Here is a 19,025-nt window from a genome sequence, read left to right as displayed (position 1 = left end):
GGAGGTCCAGTGGCTACAGGTCCCAAGTAACTATGCACGCCACACCAGGAGATTAAATGCTCAGTGTATTAATACTTCTGAACAGCTCTGTTGGCCTTCACAGCTGCAGTAATTAACATTTGGAAACAAACGCAATTGCACTCTGGTCGTAAACGGCTGAGGAAGGGACACGTGGGTACAGACTCAAATGTGGTCACAACTCGCAGGAAAAAATATAAGTCTTCAGATCTTGTGAGGACTCTGAAACACACGAGTGTTAAGGTACTGTGTCTCCAGTGTGCAAAATGCCTCCTGATAACAGTAATATTTCATCGGTCAGTTTTTGACATCCTGACATTATGTGACAACAGGCCATCAGGAGAAGGCGAACTTCAACTTTGGAGTCAGTTATGGAAAATCAGACTGAATGTGTGATAGAGGACAGAACGTTTTGAGTTTAAAAGTCACACATACGGGCACCTCTCTGGTTACCAGTGGTCACAGTTGAGTCATCTGGGCCTCAGGGTTAAGCTGGGGAGAGGAATAAGCAGGGGGGCCTCTAGGTTTGAGGGGCTGTCAGAGCTTCAGCTGCCCCCAGGCCCTGGCCACGTTCCTCTCCCCTCCCCCCAGAGGCCGACCCTCTGGTCCCTGTCCCCTCCCCTCCCCCCAGATGCTGATCCCTGGTCCCTGTCCTCTTCCTCTGAGACGCTGACCCTGGTCCCTGTCCCCTCCCCCCCCAGATGCTGACCCCTGGCCACTGTCCTCTCCCCTCCAGATGCTGACCCCCTGGTCCCTGTCCCACCCCCAGACGCTGACCCCCTGGTCCCTGTCCCACGCCCAGACGCTGACCCCCTGGTCCCTGTCCCACCCTCAGATGCTGACCCTTGGTCCCTGTCCCCTCCCCCCAGATGCTGACCCCTGGCCACTGTCCTCTCCCCTCCCCCCCAGACGCTGACCCCCTGGTCCCTGTCACACCCCCAGACACTGACCCCTGGCCCCTGGCCCCTCCGCCCCAGATGCTGATCCCTGGCCACTGTCCTCTCCCCCCCAGACGCTGACCCCTGGTCCTTGTCCCCTCCCCCCAGATGCTGACCCCTGGTCCTTGTCCCCTCCCCTCCCCCACCAGACGCTGACCCCCTGGCCCCTGTCCCTCCCCCCCCAGATGCTGATCCCTGGCCACTGTCCTCTCCCCCCCAGACTCTGACCCCTGGTCCCTGTCCCCTTCTCCCCCAGATGCTGACCCCTGGTCCCTGTCCCCTCCCCCCAGACGCTGACCCCTGGCCCCTGTCCCCTCCCCCCAGATGCTGACCCCTGGCCCCTGTCCTCTACCCTCCCCCTCTAGATGCTGACCCCTGGCCACTGTCCTCTGACCCCCCAGACACTGACCATTGGCTGCTGTCCTCTTCCCTCCCCCCAGACGCTGACCCCCTGGTCACCGGGGCCCCGGGTGCACCCATGGACGTGCATTGCCACGACGCGAACCGGGACTACGTCATCGTGACCTGGAAGCCCCCCAATACAACCAAGGAGAGCCCCGTCATCGGCTACTTCATCGATCGGTGAGTGTCCTGCTCCTCCGGGGCCAGAACGTGCCCGAGGCGAGTCTTCTCCTGGACAGCGGGCGCGGGTATCTTTCTCATCTGAAGGGTGTGATGGCCTCTGTGGGTGTAGGTGCTTCACGATGCGGTTGCTTATGGCTCCTGGCTGGGTGGTTGGAAAGCATCGCCTCCTTGGCAGGGCCTGGTGAGCCCTTGATTCCTCTGGGTGCTGAAGGGGCTCCGTGTGCCTGACCAACACTAATCCCAGCCTGCCCCAGGCCATTTGGAGCCACCTCAGGCTCTGCTCAGGTCCAGCCGGGGACACCGAAGGTCCAGCTGGAGGTCCCTGCTCAGCCCTGTCTCTTCCTCTGGGGCTAGAGCCCAGCACGGTACGTGTAGACATGGATGCCAGCTCATTCACACCCGAAGGCCCATCTTCTTTTTGGTTAAATAGTATTTTCTTCTTGTTTCCAAGTAGAAAATATTGATGTTATAATGCACAAAATATTGGGATTTGTCTTTGAGTAATAACGTGATGGTAGGTCATCTCTGATGCAAAAGGAGTTTTAACTTTCTTGTTCCTTTACCTGGAATGGAGCTCTGATCCTGGGAGGGAGACCAAGGGGAGCTGTGAAATTACTGGAAATGCAATTTATCATCCATTCTCATCAGTTCAGTTCAGTTGCTCAGTCGTGTCTGACTCTTTGCAACCCCATGAATCGCAGCACACCAGGCCTCCCTGTCCATCACCAACTCCTGGAGTTCACTCAGACTCACGTCCATCGAGTCAGTGATGCCATCCAGCCATCTCATCCCCTGTCGTCCCCTTCTCCTCCTGCCCCCAATCCTTCCCAGCATCAGAGTCTTTTCCAATGAGTCAACTCTTCGCATGAGGTGGCCAAAGTACTGGAGTTTCAGCTTTAGCATCATTCCTTCCAAAGAAATCCCAGGGCTGATCTCCTTCAGAATGGACTGGTCGGATCTCCTTGCAGTCCAAGGGACTCTCAAGAGTCTTCTCCAACACCACAGTTCAAAAGCATCAATTCTTTGGCGTTCAGCCTTCTTCACAGTCCAACTCTCACATCCATACATGACCACAGGAAAAACCATAGCCTTGACTAGACGGACCTTTGTTGGCAAAGTAATGTCTCTGCTTTTGAATATGCTATCTAGGTTGGTCCTAACTTTCCTTCCAAGGAGTAAGCGTCTTTTAATTTCATGGCTGCAGTCACCATCTGTAGTGATTTTGGAGCCCCCCAAAATAAAGTCTGACACTGTTTCCACTGTTTCCCCATCTATTTCCCATGAAGTGATGGGACCAGATGCCATGATCTTCGTTTTCTGAATGTTGAGCTTTCAGCCAACTTTTTCACTCTCCACTTTCACTTTCATCAAGAGGCTTTTGAGTTCCTCTTCACTTTCTGCCATAAGGGTGGTGTCATCTGCATATCTGAGATTATTGATATTTCTCCCGGCTATCTTGATTCCAGCTTGTGTTTCTTCCAGTCCAGCGTTTCTCATGATGTACTCTGCATATAAGTTAAATAAACAGGGTGACAATATACAGCCTTGACGTATTCCTTTTCCTATTTGGAACCAGTCTGTTGTTCCATGTCCACTTCTAACTGTTGCTTCCTGACCTGCATACAAATTTCTTAAGAGGCAGATCGGGTGGTCTGGTATTCCCATCTCTTTCAGAATTTTCCACAGTTTATTGTGATCCACACAGTCAAAGGCTTTGGCATAGTCAATAAAGCAGAAATAGATGTCCTTCTGGAACTCTCTTGCTTTTTCCATGATCCAGCGGACGTTGGCAATTTGATCTCTGGTTCCTCTGCCTTTTCTAAAACCAGCTTGAACATCAGGAAGTTCATAGTTCACATATTGCTGAAGCCTGGCTTGGAGGATTTTGAGCATTACTTTACTAGCCTGTGAGATGACTGCAATTGTGTGGTAGTTTGAGCATTCTTTGGCATTGCCCTTCTTAGGGATTGGAATGAAAACTGACCTTTTCCAGTCCTGTGGCCACTGCTGAGTTTTCCAAATTTGCTGGCATATGGAGTGCAGCACTTTCACAGCATCATCTTTCAGGATTTGAAAGAGCTCAACTGGAGTTCCATCGCCTCCACTAGCTTTGTTCTTAGTGATGCTTTCTAAGGCCCACTTGACTTCACATTCCAGGATGTCTGGCTCTAGGTCAGTGATCACACCATCGTGATTATCTGGGTCGTGAAGATCTTTTTTGTACAGTTCTTCTGTGTATTCTTGCCACCTCTTCTTAATATCTTCTGCTTCTGTTAGGTCCATACCATTTCTGTCCTTTATCGAGCCCATCTTTGCATGAAATGTTCCCTTGGTATCTCTAATTTTCTTGAAGAGATCTCTAGTCTTTCCCATTCTGTTGTTTTCCTCTATTTCTTTGCATTGATTGCTGCAGAAGGCTTTCTTATCTCTTATTGCTATTCTTTGGAACTCTGCATTCAGATGCTTATATATTTCCTTTTCTTTGCTTTTTGCTTCCCTTCTTGGATGAAATTACAGTCAAAGATCATGAGTTCAGAAGTAAGAGAGAAGGGTATAAGCTATTTGGTTATAAGAGGATGGTTCTGGGTAGGAATTTAAGGTTTTGTATGTGATAAATGCATTGGCATAAGGGGGTTATTTCAGAAAAGAACAAGGAGCTCTTTTTTTTTTCGCTTAATATTGGTTAAGTTCTCTTTCTCATCCAACACGTATGTCTTGGTCCTTGTGTCTTGGTTCCATCCTTTGACTTGTTTTCTACATGAAAGCAAAGTGGATACAGGCATGCCAGGTCTTTATCCACATAATACACACCCTAGAGCAAAAGAGATTGTCACTAGTTAGTCAGGCCATGGGGTTGCGAAGAGTCGGACACGGCTGAGCAACTTCACTTTCACTTTTTACTTGCCTGCATTGGAGAAGGAAATGGCAACCCACTCCAGTGTTCTTGCCTGGAGAATCCCAGGGATGGGGGAGCCTGGTGGGCTGCCGTCTCTGGGGTCGCACAGAGTCGGACACGACTGAAGCGACTTAGCAGCAGCAGCGGCATCAAACAAAGCTATGTGTTTAGGTAAAACATGCACCATCAGGGCGATAATTTGATGCTATGCTAGGGTCAGACTTGCATTGTTCAGGGTTTACGTTGGATTAATAACAGAAACCAAAACAAATTGGGAGATGCTCTCCCACTGTAACCGTTATACGTGTGTATAATGAATGCTGCTGTTGTTATTCAGTTGCCAAGTCATGTCTGGCTCTCTGCGACCCCATGAACTCCAGCACACCAGCCTTCCCTGTCCTTCACCATCTCCCTAAGTTTGCTCAAACTCATGTGCCTTGAGCCAGTGATGCCATCCAACCGTCTCATCCTCTGTCGTCCCCTTCTCTTCCTGCCCTCAATCTTTCCCAGCACCAAGGTCTTTTCCAGTGAATCGGTTCTTCACATCAAGTGGCCAAAGTATTGAAGCTTCAGCTTCAGCGTCAGTCCTTCCCATGAATGTTCAGGGTTGATTTCCTTTAGGATTGACGGGTCTGATCTCCTTGCATACACGTATTAGACTGCTGCAGTTGTTACTCTCTGCTCTTTTTTGTGCTCTGAAGATGCGAGGTGGGAACCGACAACTGGATACAGTGCAATGACGCCCCCGTGAAGATCTGTAAATACCCCGTGACTGGGCTCTTTGAGGGAAGGTCTTACATATTCCGCGTGCGGGCTGTCAACAGCGCGGGGATCAGCCGGCCTTCCAGAGTCTCCGAGGCCGTGGCTGCCCTCGACCCTGTTGACCTCAGAAGGTTACAAGGTAGGTCCTTTGGAGTTCAAGGTCCGGCAGGTTTGTGTGGCTTGTTCTTTCTCTTTCCCCCAACTTGGCTCTGAGCCTTGAGTGAATCCTCAGGGCTGAGCACGGCAGGACTGTGGCCCAGGGGCTTCGGGCAACCCTCGAGATCACGTTAGGAGTGTGGACACCAGACTGACGTTTACACTTCGGAAGGCAGGTTCTTCATCGTCCTAAGGCTTTTCACTGAAATCAGTTAAACTGGTTCAGAATTAGACTTTTCTTTATCCACTGGTTCTGTCAGTTCGGTGCATAATGAGAGCTGGAAGGCATTGAAGCCAAGCCCCTCTCTTTCTAAATTTTAATTTCATGTGACTCAGATTCCTCAGCAAGATTGTGTCCTTAACGATGCTCTTTAATGACGTTTGAAGTGGTCACTGCATTGTCCTGAGCTGTGTGGTCTCTTGAATCCAGTACAAAGAGCTGAGAAACACTGGCTCTCCTTAAGCCCACTTCCAAAACACCAACTCAGACCACCTCAGCCTAGTGCAGATGCTGTCATCGTAATGCAGAGGCTTTCTGGATTCAGATTCAGCACCGACCTTTCTCTCTGCAGCCGTCCACTTGGAGGGAGAGAAAGACATCGTGGTCTACCAGGAGGAACTTGAAGGTGAGGCGCTTGGCACCACTTCCTTTTGGCTGTTTTTGCCAGAGGGGTTTAGGGCTGTGATTAGAGAGTGGAGGGTATGCTCTTCACATGTAGAAATAAAGCCTTTGGACCCAGCTTAAGGTCATTGAATCAGAAAGATGAGCAGGCAGAGGGTAGGGCTGAGAGAGGAGGTCAGCAGAGTCCTGGCTTCATGTGGGTCATTCCAGCGTCTGCAGGGGCCATGGAGCAGTGACCAGCCCAGCCTGAGCCCTGATTCCTGGCCAAGGAGGCAGTCCTTTACCCAGGACTACATGCATGAACAGTATTCCATTTTTTTTTCTTTTAAATCACAAATTTTATTTCTAGCATTGTAACTAAGAGGGACTAGTTTTCCCATCAGATAACGTCCCTGTGATTTGAAAGTTTGCATTTCCCTTTGTATACTGGGTTTTCTGAACACTTCTGGATATTTCTCCCTGCTGTAGCAAGATCGATTCACTGAGGAGGAGAATCCTGCACTGTTAACCGGGATCCAAACATTTTGATTGCAGTTATGATTACCATCCACAGAGGACAATGAATGAAAATTTAAACATGCAAAAACTAGCTTAATTTGGAGCTTCTGTCCAGGGAGATGTACTTCTGAGCTCTTTTTAAAAACAGCCCAGGTTCTTTCCCTGGAGAGCTGCAGAGTCAGAAAGTCAGAGGTTGATTTTCATATTTGCTCCTCAATCTGCCCCCCAAACACTGTATCTTCTACCCCGTAAAAATTTTCCTTTAGTGTCTCAAAACAAACATGTGTCTCTCAGAGGAACTCCTTGACGAATTTTGGTTAATCCCATGGTAATATTAACATCTCCATTAAAACCTCTGCTTCCAGAAAAATGCAGAAACTGAGAAGCAAGCCCAACAAATAAATAACAAAAGAAAATAGTTTAGGAGAGGCTGAGAAAATGACCCCCTGTACAACTGAGAGGGGTTTCCCTGGTGGCTCAGTGGTAGAGAATCTGCCTGCCAGTGGGGTCGCAGAGTCGGACATGACATAACCTGGTGGCTCGGTGGTAGAGAATCTGCCTGCCAGTGGGGTCGCAGAGTCGGACACGACATGACAGTAAAGCACCACCATCAAACAACTGATGAAAACATAGGTGTTTCAATGAATAAAAATGACCCTGATGACATTAGAACAGGTGTTTCGTAGGACACCAGCCTGTACAAAATACGCGTTTTTGACCTGAGAGGGGAAAAAGAAGCTCTTTTTCTTCTAAAGGTAGCAGTGAAGGGAGGAGTATCTCAGTTACCCTGAGTGGACACATCAGAGTTCAAATACGGTAAAAATAACTTAAAATGAAGGGTTGTAACTTGTTATATAAAGTGAAAGTGAAAGTCACTCAGTCGTGTCCAACTCTTTGCGATTCCATGGACCAAACAGTCCATGGGATTCTCCAGTATTCTAATACTGGAGTGGTAGCCTTTCCCTTCTCCAGGGGATCTTCCCAATCCAGGGATCCAACCCAGGTCTCCCGCATTGCAGGCGGATTCTTTACCAGCTGAGGCACCAAGGAATCCCCATGTAAGTTGCTACATAGATGCTGAATATCCAGGATAGAATCTGCACTGTGTAAAGGTCACTGTGAAAAGCGTGTGTGTGTGTGTGTGAAGTAATATTTCCTGACACACTTTCCAAGGCAGGACTGTGCCCCTCTGGGCAGAACAGCTACCTCTTGAAACATAGATATGGGTGTTCTTGGGTTGAAACAGCCAGTGATTCACTAAGCACCAAATGAAGAGATGACCCATTTCCAAAGACTTGCTTTTCCAGCTGATTCCAAGGGAGTGTGTCTTACAGACACAGTAGGTCTTCTTTCTAGGTCTTCTAAAGTTACAGAAAACACCTTTCATGTTTTGTCTCCTGTTTCCTCGTAAGAAGGCAGTGTTTCATACCAACTGGAGGGCTGAGGCTCAGACGCTCAGAGAATTGCTGGAGTCGGTTTGTTGATACGGCCTGGAGTTCAACCTCACGGGCCTCAGTTGCTATGTGAGGCTTTGCCTGTGGGGCACAGGCAGTGTCCATGGTCTAGAACAAACCAAATCTGAAACAAAGACCTGTGTACTTACACAGGGATCGGAGAGTTCATTTGCTTACCTTTCTCGTTTTAAACAACGACTACCTCTTCCAATCTATAAGTCTTTAGCGAGAGAAAGAAACGCCATGATGTTTTCAAGGAAACCATTTCTGGGTTCAAAATGGGCTATGAGGAACTTCTTCCTTTCCTACCCGTATCTCTTTTCTTCATCTAAGCTGAACTTTCTTGGCATTGCTCTTACTAGAAAAGTGCTGGCAAATGCCATTTGTTTTAATGAAAAAAAAAAGTTATTTTTGTTGGCTAACAAAGTGCTCTTCTGTTAGTTCAGGGTATTTTTTATGTTTATTGTTTTGCTAATTTTTTTCTAATCATTTTAATGTTGGTTAATGTCTTCCTGCAAACATTTAAATTAATATCTATGCTCTTCTCTCAATATCATCTAGCTTTTGCAACCTTTCTTGAGTGGTTCCCTGGAAGAATAGATACTTCATTCTTAGAAAGACTAGAAGAGGCTCTTGGAGAAATAATGAGATTGTTTCCATCCTGCTAATTATACATCCAAGCATTCACTGCACTGTCCCGGGCCAGGTCATCTGTAGCCAACTCACTGAGCTCATCCTTTTCTCTGAATGCCGCAGACTCATTTACAGTCGTTCACTCCTGAATCCTGTCTTCTTGGCTGTTCTAAAACTTCCCAGTAAACTTTATGTTTCACTGACAGCTGAGAGTCTCCTGGGCGGGCTGTGGAGGCTGGGGCTTCCTTGGGTCTACAGAACAGAAAACCAGAGTTGAAGTTGGGAGACCCAGGCTGGGCCACTGGCGGGCTGTGTGATCCCAGGAAGGTGCTGCGTTTTCCTGCATCCCTTCCTGGGCCGCCTTTGCACATCACGTGTCTGCTTTCACCGGTGCTCACGTGGCTCCTCAGAACAGCCCGCGAACAGGCCGTGATGCTGAGGCAGGGCTGCGGGTGGTGCTCACCACCATCACCACTGTGAGCACATCCCCTTTTCTGTTTTGCCTCCATCTGCTTCTCTCTCTCTAAGGCGCCTCTCCACGGTCAGAGGGTCAGTAACAGACCTCAGCTTCTGTCCATGGTCCCCGCCTTGGCTTCTGGGGCCATGTAGAGACCCTCCTCTTCTGCTGGGCTCAGGGGCTCAGGCTGGAGCCAGGGGTCTGGATGACAAAGTATGCTGCCCTGATCGGGGGTTCCCAGCTGACAGGGAGGGTTCTTCCTTCTTGCCTGGGCTCAGATCGAGTGCTTCTCACTGCACTTTGCTCTGGGCCCTAAGGTCTGACCGTGCGGGAGAGGCCAGTCTGCACTGTCTTCCATGCTCCCGCTGCTGCGTCATCTGCGTGGCTTCCATCCATCCTGCGGTTTGTCCCTGTGTTGTCAAGTGCCTCTGAGACAAGCTGGGACTCAGTTTGGAAGCGAGGTTGCATTGCTGGGTTCGGGTGATCCGAGCCCTCCCTCTGTCTGGGTCTCTCTGGGTGAGGATGCGGCAGGTGGGCCCGGGGGCCCTGCTCTGCCTGCATACTTGGCATCTTTCTGGATACACTCTGGTTCCTTGTCTGAAACCCAGCCCACTTGCCAGATGCTGCTGGGTGAAACCAGGTTGTGCTTTGGTGTCCTGTAAAATGTGATGAGCTCAGTCTCAGGCCTCTTGATGAAACAAACCCAGGCTTGTGTGTGCTGTTTCCATGCAGCCGGGCAGCTCCTCGCCAGCAGCAGAGTCTGGAGGGAGCAACTGGATACTGAGCAGGGTTCTGAGATGTCCCCGGGGATGTCTGAACCTCTTTAATCATGTGCTAATCTAATCAGAAGCTCGTAATATTTTGTATCGCAGTGACTGGGACTGTGGGTCTGGAGAGCCTCCACTCCTTACGAGAAGGTCTCACGTCCAAACATAACACCGCTGACACGTAACGTTTTATTAGAGAGAGACATGTGGCAGAACAGAGGTGGCGGGCTGCTCTGATGCAACGTTCTGTTATGGCTGCTTGCTAGTGGATATCACGTGGGAATGCCAAGTATACAGACCTGGAAGGCAGTGCCTGTGGTGTGGGCCAGACCTACCTGGGGAGGTGGGGGGGAACCACGTGCTTTGCTAGTTGATGTATAGTCTCAGTGCTTTGAGGGCGTCATGAAAGGAAACCAGCAGGAGGCCCCCACTCCCTGCTGCAGAGCACGGTTGCTCATACCTTCTCTGCATAGACTCCCCTCCCAGTTAGAGCTGCATGTCTGGTTAAATGCCCTATTTCTTGGGCTTCTCAGGTGGTGCTAATGGTAAAGAACCTGCCTGCCAATGCAGGAGACATAAGAGACACAGGTTCGATCCCTGGGTTGGGAAGATCCCCTGGAGGAGGGCATGGCAACCAGTATTCTCCAGTATTCTTGCCTGGTGAATCCCATAGACAGAGGAGCCTGGTGGGCTGCAGTCCACGGGTTGCAAAGAGTTGGACTTGACTGAGCGACTGAGCACACACGCATGCCCTGTTTCTTCTGGGTGAACCCTCCCCTCCCACGTCCAGTTGAAATTCTGGATGAGCTTTGGATTAGATTCTGTTCTTACAAACTGGCTTATACTGGGAACAAAAGTACTTGGATGATCTTCACCCGTTCATTACACTTTGGCTCTGGAGAAACAGTTCTTGCCGTTTACTGACTTTCCCAAAATAGAAATGGAGCAAAAGCTGACACTGACACTCGAGTCCTTCAGGGCCTGTGAAGCAGCTGAGGGGCCTGCTCCGGGATGTGCCGGGGGAGCGGGGCGCCTGCTCCAGGATGGGCCGGGGGAGTGGGGCGCCTGCTCCGGGATGGGCCGGGGTAGCGGGGGATGGGCTTCGGCCAGCGCTCATGGTGTGGATTCCTCCTCCAGGTGAAGTCCAGATCCCGGGACCTCCCACCAACGTTCATGCCTCGGAAACCAGCAGGACATACGTGGTCCTAAGCTGGGACCCCCCCGAGCCCCGGGGCAAGGAGCCGCTGATGTACTTCATTGAGAAGGTACACACTGGCCGGGTTTCCAGGAGCAGCGAGCCTGTCGGGTCTGCCCAGGCGCTGGGTCGTGGGTTCTCAGGGTGGGCAGCTCTCGGATCGATCATCTCAGAGACTCCACACGGTTTTCCATCGTGAAGCTGCAGGCAGTGGCTGAGCCGGCAATGCCTGAGCAGTGCTGTGGTGGACGTGGCCTTGGGAACGTGGTGGGCTCTGGCTGTGCGGTCTTTGTGCGGACCAGTCGGCCCCTGGGTCCCGCTACACATGACGGCCTTCTGCTGGGGGAGCCTGCAGTGTGCTTCCTGCTGGAACATTCTAGGCCCCAGGTTCTGAGGATTTGGGACATAGGGGGACAGCGGCCCCTGCTCTCAGTTTGCTCATAAGCTGAGTAACTACTCAGTGGTGGCGACTGTGTTGAGCAATTCACAGTTCAGATGGTGAACGATTACACAGAGTCATTGCTTTTAGGTCTGGACGCACACAAAGAAAGAGTGTGTACACAGTAAATGTACACCCCCACCTAAACTCCGAACACGTGTCCTTACTACATGCCACGTGCCCTCCCTCCTGCTTTGCTCAGCCGATCACACGAAAATGCAGCTTGTGACCCACTCGTGCAAATCGCTGACCTGTGACTGGGTCATGGGCTGTTGAAAAACCCGTGTAGCCACGTGAATCCTGTAACTGTGGTTTCATGATACTGACTTTATATGACAATATAACATACAATCCAGTACACATAACATACAGGTAGAGTCTGTAACACTGACACGAGCAAATGTCCCACCCAGTAATGACGTGAAATACAAGGTGAAGAGAAGCAGAGTATGAACAGTTTTCAGAAGTTTTCGTTACACCAGAAGGTATAACGACCCTCAGTTTTCCCCGCTTATCTGCAGGACTTTCTTGTGTTGCAGAGTCGTGTTAACCTCTTTCTTCTGAGTCTAACTTAAAGTTCTTGCCTCGTGAAAACCCCAGATGAAGGGCTGGCAGAGGAGGAAAGGTGTTTTCTCTCCCCCTCTTCAGGGATATTTCCTTATCGACTTACCCAGAGCTGGAAAGGTCAAGTTTCAGCAAACATATTTAAAAATCTTAAAAATTTTTTAATTATATTAAACTGAAATATAGTTTCTGTATCGTATCATGTTCTTTTTGGAAAGGAAGGCACATCTCCAGAGGAGGGAATATTACATTAGGCATGCAATCCTGGTTTTTAAAGTAATTATCACTGATAAAAATTAAATACATTATAAAAAAATTGGAAAATACATCAGATCAGATCAGATCAGTCGCTCAGTTGTGTCCTACTCTTTGTGACCCCATGAATCGCAGCACGCCAGGCCTCCCTGTCCATCACCAACTCCCGGAGTTCACTCAGACTCACGTCCATTGAGTCAGTGATGCCATCCAGCCATCTCATCCCCTGTCATCCCCTTCTCCTCCTGCCCCCAATCCCTCCCAGCATCAGAGTCTTTTCCAATGAGTCAACTCTTCGCATGAGGTGGCCAAAGTACTGGAGTTTCAGCTTTAGCATCATTCCTTTCAAGGAAATCCCAGGGCTGATCTCCTTCACAATGGACTGGTTGGATCTCCTTGCAGTCCAAGGGACTCTCAGGAGTCTTCTCCAACACCACAGTTCAAAAGCATCAATTCTTCAGCATTCAGCCTTCTTCACAGTCCAACTCTCACATCCATACATGACCACAGGAAAAACCATAGCCTTGACTAGATGAATCTTTGTTGGCAAAGTAATGTCTCTGCTTTTGAATATGCTATCTAGGTTGGTCATAACTTTCCTTCCAAGGAGTAAGCGTCTTTTAATTTCATGGCTGCAGTCACCATCTGTAGTGATTTTGGAGCCCCCCAAAATAAAGTCTGACACTGTTTCCACTCTTTCCCCATCTATTTCCCATGAAGTGGTGGGACCGGATGCCATGATCTTCGTTTCCTGAATGTTGAGCTTTAAGCCAATTTTTTCACTCTCCACTTTCACTTTCATCAAGAGGCTTTTGAGTTCCTCTTCACTTTCTGCCATAAGGGTGGTGTCATCTGCATATCTGAGGTTATTGATATTTCTCCCGGCTATCTTGATTCCAGCTTGTGTTTCTTCCAGTCCAGCGTTTCTCATGATGTACTCTGCATATAAGTTAAATAAGCAGGGTGACAATATACAGCCTTGACGAACTCCTTTTCCTATTTGGAACCAGTTTGTTGTTCCAAATACATAGATGATATATAGGACAAAATGAAAATCACCAACAATTTGATCATGTGAAATAGTCATTGTTAACATGGCACATGTCCTTTCCTCTATAGGTGTTTGTATCTTGGTATCGAGCCCATAGATATGGGCTTCCCAGGTGGCACTAGTGGTAAAGAATTTGTCTGCCAGTGCAGGAGACATAAGAGACTCGGGTTCAAACCTTGGGTCAGGAAGATCCCCTGAAGGAGGGCATGGCAACCCATTGCAATATTCTTGCCTGGAGAATCCCATGGACAGAGGAGCCTGGTGGGCTACAGTCCATGGGGTGGCACAGAGTCAGATGAGACTGAAGAGACTTAGCACATACATGCACACATATTGTAGATGTGGTTGGCATGCTGTATTACATTTAACAAAATGATACACTTTCTCTCACCCCAATGAAGGTCTTTATACAATGACTGAAGTGGCCACATTTAATACATATGTGTCATTTGGAATCATAATGTACCTACGCTATTGCATTATTTAGGGAGGTGTCACTTTGTGACTACTATAGCAGCTGGGAAACAGTGAAAATTTTAAACTCAAATGTGAGAAGTTTTGATGGAATTTTCTGCATCTACTCCTCGGTTAGCTCTGTTTACAGTTCATTTCACCTTTACTAGAGCTACAACCTATGTATTGATTCCCTGAAGTTTTCCATCACTTATTGGCTTTCACATAAAAATTTTCATTGTTAACATATCCAGCTTTGGGTAGTTTCTCACCCCCTTCTCCAGATTGGCTTCCTTTTCCTAAAATTCAGAACAGGGGTGTTGATGGACTCAGAGGAGCCGTTGGCTGTTGTCTCCCACTGTGTAATCTGGGAGCCAGAGCCGAGCGCCCCCTGGGATGCGGGTTCAGGGACTGTGGCTTCCATCGGGCCCTTGTCTTCTCAGTCCATGGTGGGGAGCGGCAGCTGGCAGCGGGTGAATGCCCAGACGGCCGTGAGGTCCCCCAGATATGCCGTCTTCGACCTCGCCGAGGGGAAGCCATACGTGTTCCGAGTGTTGTCAGCAAACAAGCACGGCCTGAGTGACCCGTCGGAAATCACTGCCCCCATCCAGGCCCAGGACACCATTGGTGAGCAGTCCCTGCACATGACCCGTGTGTGAGACGGGCCCTGGGCAACGTCACGCGGGACAGCGAATGTCGACAAAGACATTAATGTCACCTGTGGGTTAAAATTCAAGTTGTCTTAAAGTTTCATTGTGCTGGAGTTGACGATCTCTCTACCTTGTTTTGGTCAACATTTCTCCCAAGTTCCATTTTCTTTTTATGAAGCCAAAAAAAGGGTTAGAAATATTTTAAAACAACAATACAACCCTACATGCACTAGGGTTCTGGTCCATGTGGCTTGCGATTCTGTCTCTGAAGATGTCTAGTATGGGTTAGAGGGATTCTGACTTGCACCAGGGGAGAGATCCAGGGCTGCATCATTGTTTGATTTGAGGCCCTTGCTGAGTCTGGCCCTCATCATTGGCCCTCTCAATCTGCTGGAAACGTGTCCTGTTTCTTAAATGGCTAGCTTTACACCCCAGTTAAGAAAGCACGTGTGTTACTGGAGGAGCACGCTGGAGGGTCTGGACCAGGGCTGGCGGGGGTGGGAAACTCTGTGATGGGGCTTCTTTCTTGGGGAGCCAGGCTGGCACTTTGGGACAGAGTATGAGGACTGCCTGGTGCCTCCTTGGCCCCCTTCTCTGCTCTGTCCTCGTTGTCCAAACCTCACTGAAGCCCCCGGCCCTGTAGACGAGGGGACTGTGGGCCCCCGTGTGGCCCCTGGCCCTGATGCCGCTGGGCCTGTGCGCCTGTCTCTGCAGTGGTACCCTCGGCGCCTGGCCGCGTCCTCGCGTCCCGGAACACCAGGACCTCGGTGGTCGTGCAGTGGGACCGGCCGAAGCATGAGGAGGACTTGCTGGGCTACTACGTGGACTGCTCTGTGGCCGGCTCCAATGTCTGGGAGCCCTGCAACCACAAGCCCATCGGCTACAACAGGTGTGGCCACCCGGCACCCCCCGCCCCTGCCCCCGAGTGAGCAGGAGAGGCCCAGCCCGGGACCAGGGCCCTCGGCTCGGGCTGGGGGGACGCTGCGGGCATCCATTCTGGGCCCCCGTCAGAGTCTAGCTTCCTCCAGCCCTCAATCTGGGACCCACCAATGGTGACGGGAACTAATGAACTACAACTGCAGATGAGAATGGATGGATGTTAGGCGTTCACGAGACACTCAGAAGAGTAAACTTCCTTCCAGTCCCAGGGACTACGTTTCTAGTGTGTTCAAGGCAATTTCTGTGTCTGTTGAGAAGGACAAAGGGCTGCCCCTGGCCATCACGCCCCTGATTCATATTTTCCAGGTTTGTGGTGCATGGCCTCACCACCGGCGAGCAGTATATCTTCCGAGTTAAGGCTGTTAATGCTGTCGGCACGAGCGAGAACTCGCAGGAGTCGGACGTCATCAAAGTCCAGGCCGCCCTCAGTAAGTGCTTCTCTGGCCGCTCTGCACCAGCTCCTGGTTCTCCACTACGTCTTCATTTCTGCAGGAGTCAACTGTTATGATGCCGTTTGGAACATTACACGTGGGGAAGCGTGGATGTGAATTGTTGAGCAGAAAAACACGCAGTTACATGGAGCCCTCTCATCAATTGGCTACTTGTCTTGCAAATGCCAGGGTGACAGGGGAAATGATAATATGCGTTAAAAATAGGAAATGTTATTAGAGGTCACATTGGTTTCCAAGCACACGTGTCCACATTAAAGTGCATGCTATAGGGTGTGACTGTTTCCTTTCAAAATAAGATGCTAAGATAGAACATCAATGGCCTTTTCAGCTATTCTTAGTTCAAGGAACTTAGTCATTCCAGAAAATTTCAAATGTTTATGTAACTTTGTGGCTTTGTTCATAAATGGTGATCTTTAGAGTTATTATATTGACCACACTGAACAATTTGTGTCTTAGCTTGTAGCATTGTGCCCTAGGAAACTTGATCTGTGCAGTTCTGCATTTTATAATTGTTTATAATTATTTTATATAAAGTGGAACACAAGGCTTAAAAGTACCCATGAACATTTTGAAACAAGATCATCTCTTATACACATTTTGAATCAGAGTATGGATATTATTTTTACTTAGGAGAGACACATTTTGCTCTTTATTTCTGTCTCCATCTAAATCTAAAAGCATCTTCAGAAATTATGATCTCCCTTTTAACAGTAAATAATGTTACTGGAATTTCCAAGGAATGTCAAATCTGATAATACTTTGGTGGGCAATATAGTGAAACATTAATGCTCCTTTTATTTTATGGTCATTGTCTTAATCTATCAGGTTTTCTCAGGAGGGACTTTCAAACATTACCACTTGCCTCTTCAAGTCATTCCTACTAAAGGAAAAGCAGTCATTTGTGATTTAGTCCCATAATAGGGGCAGCTCATTTCTGGGCAGCTGTGTTTGGGTATCAGTGAGGGGTGTGCCGTGGGGTCTTCAGAGTCAAGCAGAGGCAGCAATATCCTTGCCATCCTGGTGGGAAAAGATGGTCCACTTCCAAACACGGCAGTCAAAGGAAATGAAGTCGTGCTTATGTGAACTAGTCTGAAGTTTCTGTGACTGTGTAGGAAGTTAAGGCTCCCTGGCCTAAGGGTACTGGTCATCGCCGGCAATGGGAGGCTTGGCAGTCCTTCATAGGCATAACGAGAAAGCTGCTCTCTCCAGCTTTTCCTTAGAGGAGCGGGGAGAGCCTGTTACTTCACATGTCCAGGCCAGACTGAAATAATTCTTGGCCCTTGTGTTATTGAAATATTAGAAGACCTGTGTATGTATTGGAAGGTGTGTTTAGAGATTGCAGTGAACTCGTATGAGAGGCTTTTACCCATATTTCTTAAGCCTCCTGCATGGACGGTGGGTTCTTTACCACATGTTTCCCCTGGGAAGCCCTTTATAAAACCATTCTCTTTAAAAGAAGCAGCAGAGACGGGGCAGGGAGGCAGGACAGGAAGGAGGAGGGTGCGGGGCCGGGGTGCCACCCATGGTGAAGAGGTGGCCGTGGGGTCTCGGGCTGAGGCGCTGGGACGCGGGTGACTTTCCCGCCGTGTCTCCTGCAGCCGTCCCTTCCCACCCTTATGGGATCACCCTCCTGAACTGTGACGGCCACTCCATGATCCTGGGTTGGAAGGTGCCCAAGTTCAGCGGCGGCTCCCCCATCCTCGGCTACTACGTCGACAAGCGGGAGGCTCACCACAAAAACTGGCATGAGGTCAACTCCTCGCCGCTTAAAGAGAGGATTCTGACGGTGGGTGCTTGCGGGTTCAGTTCCTCTTGCCTGGCGACTTCTCCCCGGGGGGCGGAGTCCCCCCTCCAGCGTCTCAGAGTTCAGTGACGTTAGAGAATTTGACACAGAAGCAAAGATGAATGAAAACAGTGTGAGACCTGAGGCCCTTAGGAAGCATCTTCTTCTGAGAAGCAGGGAGGAGAGCGGGGCGGTGGGCTGCTTCCCGGGGCTGGTGGGCTGGTAGCGGCGCTGGAGGCAGGAGGCTCTGTACTCGGAGCAGGCAGGGGCGGAGGCAGTGGAGACGGCGCTGCTGGGCCTGTGTGTGCCCGTCTCCCAGGCCCGTGTGTGTCCAGGCCCCTCAGCGAGTCACTTGCTCAGGTGTACATCGAGTCCAGGTGCAGGGAATCGGGGCCATGAGGACTTAGGGCAAGAAAGACCTAGAATCAAGTCCCAGGCGGACCCTTGGCCACTGCTCTTGCTCCCGGAGCCCCTCCTTGTGAGCCGCCACTCAGGGTTTCTCGGAGAGAAATAAGCGAGGTGCTGTTTGCCCACCAGGGTCGTGGGTGACGGTCACACCGTCTGCAGGGTGACATGGCCGTGTGCCCCGTCCCCACCCCGCTCTGCCACTGGCCCCTCGTGGCTCTCATCTCTGAGTCCTGATTTCCCGACCGGGTCATCAAGTCGTCCCCGAGGGAGGGCGTATGGAGTGCACAAGGGAACTGTGTGAGAGGGAGAGTGGGGATGGCCCCGTGGCAGGCGGGCTGGACTCACTGACCGGCTCCTCGATCGGCCGGAAATGCTTGCTTCCCCTGATGGACAGTGGGTTGTGATGCAGCTTCGTTTTGCTTAATAATTAGAAGTTGAGTAGTAGAGCTGATTTACACTGTTGTGTACAGCACAGTGATTCAGTCACACACACACATAGGCGTGTGCCTGTCCTTTTCCCTCAGAGGTTCTCATAAGACGCTGAGTGGAGTCCTTGTGGTCATTGTTGCTCACCTGTTTTATGCACAGGCGTGTGTATGTCAGACATTGATCCCAGTCTCCTGACTTACTCCTCCCTTTCCCCTTTGATGACAGTAAGTTTGTCTTCTGTGTCTGTGGGCTCAGTGTTAATGTAGACATATCCTCTGAATAGGTGGAGGGCTTGACTGAAGGCTCGCTCTATGAATTCAAAATTGCTGCCGCCAACATGGCAGGGATCGGGCAGCCATCGGACCCCAGCGAGCTGTTCAAGTGTGAGGCCTGGACGATGCCGGAACCAGGTAAGGGGGGGTGTCTCCTGTATACACAGGGCTGCCCAGAGGAGGGGCCTTTTGTGGTGCAGGCTTCCCAGCCAGCAGATGCTCAGTCCCCCTCACAGGTTCTGACACCACCGCCCCCACGGGCCAGGGCTGGGCATCAGGTGACCTGCCCTGTGTCCAGGCGGTAGACACACAAGCCAGGCAGTGACAAGGGGGCATGTGAGACGGGAGG

The 19,025-nt window shown here is 50.0% G+C and overlaps 1 protein-coding gene across 1 annotated transcript in view; it reads left to right on the top strand.

Annotated features, from left to right (window-relative positions):
* MYOM2 (myomesin 2) overlaps positions 1-19,025 on the top strand; it is a 63,946-nt gene that overhangs the window by 22,435 nt on the left and 22,486 nt on the right. Inside the window, exons 11-19 of the mRNA XM_070364250.1 lie at positions 1,397-1,538; positions 5,139-5,338; positions 5,928-5,981; positions 10,924-11,051; positions 14,187-14,370; positions 15,108-15,282; positions 15,639-15,760; positions 17,383-17,570; positions 18,688-18,814. Of these exons, the coding sequence (XP_070220351.1) occupies positions 1,397-1,538; positions 5,139-5,338; positions 5,928-5,981; positions 10,924-11,051; positions 14,187-14,370; positions 15,108-15,282; positions 15,639-15,760; positions 17,383-17,570; positions 18,688-18,814 (1,320 nt within the window). The remainder of the gene's footprint in view (positions 1-1,396; positions 1,539-5,138; positions 5,339-5,927; positions 5,982-10,923; positions 11,052-14,186; positions 14,371-15,107; positions 15,283-15,638; positions 15,761-17,382; positions 17,571-18,687; positions 18,815-19,025) is intronic.

The sequence above is a fragment of the Bos mutus genome, chromosome 27 (assembly GCF_027580195.1).
Source record: "Bos mutus isolate GX-2022 chromosome 27, NWIPB_WYAK_1.1, whole genome shotgun sequence".
In the NCBI taxonomy this organism is placed as follows: Eukaryota; Metazoa; Chordata; class Mammalia; order Artiodactyla; family Bovidae; genus Bos; species Bos mutus.
Note: the sequence above shows the minus strand (reverse complement) of the source record. Positions and strands in the feature narration are given on the sequence as shown.